This window comes from Parasteatoda tepidariorum, chromosome 8 (genome assembly GCF_043381705.1).
Source record: "Parasteatoda tepidariorum isolate YZ-2023 chromosome 8, CAS_Ptep_4.0, whole genome shotgun sequence".
NCBI classification, from domain to species: Eukaryota; Metazoa; Arthropoda; class Arachnida; order Araneae; family Theridiidae; genus Parasteatoda; species Parasteatoda tepidariorum.
The window spans coordinates 32,278,873-32,282,903 of record NC_092211.1 but is presented as its reverse complement, the minus strand read 5'-3'; the positions used below and the strand labels follow the sequence as shown (position 1 = coordinate 32,282,903).

Below are 4,031 nucleotides of genomic sequence, written 5' to 3'. Positions count from 1 at the left end.
CTCTTCGACGTCTCAAAACTTGGCTTAAAACAACTCAAAATCAAGAACGATTAAATGGACTAGCATTATTAAATATTCCCTGAGAAATTGATTTGGATGTTGAAAAAATCATTGAGAGATTTGCCAAAGTTTCTAAAAAAACGCATTACATTTATTATTTAAAGATTTTGAATACTTGAATTATTTACTTATCGTTCTATTGTTCGTTATGAAAAAAAAATGCGAAGACTAGCATTAAAAGCCCCAGTTTTTTTTTTTTTCAAAAAAATTTCTTTTCATAAAAAAAGTTTATTGTGTCTATGATCGGAGTCTATGACCCCCCCCCCCAAGAAAAATTTCAGGATCCGCCCCTGCCTGTCAACCGGTTGGTGGACAACATGTATGGTTGCGTATGCTGTTTCCCGCCAATTACCATTTTATTCTTTCTTTCTATCTCAAAATATGTTAGCGAATTTAATTAGCATGTATCATATAAATGCATTCTGAAAAAAATATTTTAATTAATAGTACAGTACTGTTTATAAATAGTGCCAAATGTAAAAAAAAAGCCAACAAAAAAATAAAAAGAGTAAACTTTTCATTCCCTCCCCAACCCTCTCCCCGCCCCAGTAATGGTTGGGACTAGAAGAGGGTGAAAACTTGTTTCAAAAACCTCTGCTGTTGTTCTCCTGAATGTTGTTTTTTTCCTTTTTGTGGAAGGGATCACACCAAGTCTTGTGGGACTGGTTTACATTATGTCTGTCGAAGCTGGCCTTCTTCCCCTAGGTCTATTTTTTATGGATTTTTTGCGTTAATAGTTTAATAAGATGGTAATGAGGGTTGCACAGACAATTAACTAAGAAATCACAACTTGGTGAAGTAGGTCAGGGTGGCAGGGAATAGTTTATACGGAAAATACCTTCTTTTGCTGTAAAAGCACCACTGGTATGAATTGATTCCACAAAATCTGCGTCAGTATTCGAAGGATGCAAGTACTCTGGAAGTGACGAAAACAAAGGAGCGGCAGCATCTAGATCTGAAAAAAAAATCTAATAACTAGCAATTACGAGTGAAAATAGTTAAATATTTTCGTTTTTTTCTGTCATGCATTAAAAAAAAAGAAAAAAAATTCAAGCTTAGTTTTGTGGTGTTGTTTGAGATATAAATATTTTATGTCGTGCAAATGATCAAACGTTTAGATTCGGAGCATCAACATATCGTAGCATAACTGTATTATCCTACTTTTCGTGAACAGCTGCTGTCATTTTATATTGCACTAGGCTAATTGGAAAGGTTTTCGGTAAAATTTCATCCGCTTCACAGTTTTTAGACTTATTGGAGGAAATCTAAATATTTTTCTTTAATTATATGGAACAAACATTAGTTATCACTTAGCACGTTTCATTTCAGGCAATTTGTAAAAAGCCCGGCATATTGAGGCTTTATACTAAATTACTTTTTTTCCCTCAGATTTATTGCAATAAGCCTACGCGAATTCAGTCTAATTGCGAAATTATTCGGTTACTTCCTAATAAAACTAAGAACATATAGGCTAATGCAAAATACTAAAAATACAGACTGATGAAAATACTGAAAACTACCAATTAGCCTAGTCAATTTACCAATTAGTTTATATACCAATTATCCTATATCAATTAGCCTAGAATATTGAAAAATGTTGGAGGTATTTGTAGGGAATTGAATTTTCCAATATGTCTACGATCTATACATTGCATTATATTTTGTTGTAAAGTAAAATAGCAAAAAGATTTACTTCAGTCACATACAACTGCAGCATATTTAATTATATGTATAGCAGCATATATAATAATACTACAGTATATATAATTATTTATCTTTTGGTCTTAAACTTTAATGGCGAGCATACAGTTATGTACTCCGTTTATCTATGTATTTCATTGTTTTTATTGCTTACTTAGTTACATGAGCTTAATTAAATTAGATTTAAAAAGTAGTTTTGAGATAGGCTGAGCAGCTTTAATTATAGTTTTTATTTGAATTTAAAAAAAACTATTCCTATGATATACAGTTCAACTGTTGAAGATCAATACTGAGGGATTTTTGCAGAATAATTATACTGATGAAAAGTTGTTTATTAAATGAAATCCATTTTTTTATCCTGATTTTATACAAGATGTAGGCTTAATAAAAAAATCCGTTCGTTTAAAAATAACCGATATCGTTTTGCAGTGACTGATTGGAAAAGTTACTAGTATTTTTCTAATCAGCTATGACGTATTTTCTGCTTTTTAGAAGAGAGGCCAAAAAATTTGAGGATAACAGTAAAATATATCATTCATTTTCTAGTCAGTACGATTTACTTCAGGCAGTTTGTAATCAGTCTAAGGTAGTGGTGGCTAATTGTAAATATCCCTATTAAAGGTTTACTGCAGCAAACCTATACAAATTCAGTCATGCTCTCAGAAGTTTGCTTGTTAAAATATGTTTCCCCTTCAAAAACAAAACACCTTGCAACAAACGGAAAATCTGTGTCTAACCCAAAACACTGAAAATAATTAAAGGGTATATCACATGATGAAAATTATCGGCAACGAAACCGTAAGCGCAATCGCATCTTTTTATTTTTGTCGTATGCCTGTTTAGGCAGTGGGGGTGCAATTGTTCCTGTTTTTCAGTGGCGCCATCTATGGCCAGGAATTCAAATTATGCCACGCCATTCACACAACCACAACCCGTTTATAGGGCTGGTCACATTCACACACATAGGAGAAAGGACATCGAACACACAGAGAGAGAAAGAAACATCCATGCCTTGCCCGGGATTCAAACCCAGGACTTTTCTGATGCAAGGATAGTTCCCTGCCAACAAAAAGGCGGTCGGCATAGCATCTTCTACTTTCTCCAAAAATTGCTCTAAAATCCTCGTGCCCGAAATATCAGCAACTGTTTTTTTCCCGCTAAGATAAAAATTGCCCATAAGTAAGAGAAACTCATACTTGGATCAATCAAGCCGTTTGCTTTTTATGACGTTTCAATTCTATGTGATGCCGTTTACAAATGTTAATGAAAATGGCCGTGAAGTTGATGAAAAGGATGAGCGGATGAAATTTTGAGTTAATACATTCAATTAATTAAGTTAATACATAAAATTGCCGACCGGCCTGTGTAGGAACTGTCCTTGCATCAGAAAAGTCCTGGGTTCGAATCCCAGGCAAGGCATGGATGTTTCTTTTTCTCTGTGTGTGTTCTATGTCCTTTCTCCTTTGTGCGAGAATGTGTGTGATATGACCCGCTCTATAAACGGGTGATGGCGTGACAGAATTCGAATTCCTGGCCATAGATGGCGCCACTGAAAAACAGGAACAATCGCACCCCACTGCCTAAACAGGCATACGACAAAAAAATACATAAAATTAAACGGATATCAACTCTAGAGTGTCCGTAATTCACATTTCTTTCCTTCAGAAACATCGTTGAGATAATAGCATCACATGAAAAAATAATAATATTAGCTAAAAGTTAAGGTAAGTAACAAAAATTAGTAACCCTATTATGAGCAACCGTTCGGGCAATTAAACAACCCTATCGGCAATTGCAAAATTGCGTTAAGGGTTGAGGATAGAGTGGAGGTTACGTGTACGGTTGCTCTTATTTTTCTCTCGTGTGATATCCGTATTACGTTTTGTAAATTACATTCAGTAATCTTAGTTACGATGGTCAATGACTCAGTGGTACTTACATGTAATGCGTCCTAAATTGCAGAGATATTTTGCGGCAAAGTGGCATACTGCAGCTCCTAAACTGTGAGATATCAGATGGATTTTGTTCGCATCAGCTCCTCCATGTACCTTACATAAACAATATTAAGTTCTTAAAACTATGAGATATCAGATGGATTTCGTTTGCATCAGCTCCTCCATGTAACTTACATAAACAATATTAAGTTCTTAAAACTATGAGATATCAGATGGATTTTGTTTGCATCAGCTCCTCCATGTACGTTACGTAAACAATATTAAGTTCTTAAAACTATGAGATATCAGATGGATTTTGTTTGCATCAGCTCCTCC

At 34.5% G+C, this 4,031-nt stretch overlaps 1 protein-coding gene across 1 annotated transcript in view; it reads right to left on the bottom strand.

Moving 5' to 3' along the window:
• Positions 1 to 3,871: 3,871 nt before the first annotated feature.
• LOC122272445 (pancreatic triacylglycerol lipase-like) overlaps positions 3,872 to 4,031 on the bottom strand; it is a 10,241-nt gene continuing 10,081 nt past the window's right edge. Inside the window, exon 4 of the mRNA XM_071184598.1 lies at positions 3,872 to 3,961. Coding sequence (XP_071040699.1) covers positions 3,887 to 3,961 — 75 coding nt within the window. The 3' untranslated portion in view covers positions 3,872 to 3,886. The remainder of the gene's footprint in view (positions 3,962 to 4,031) is intronic.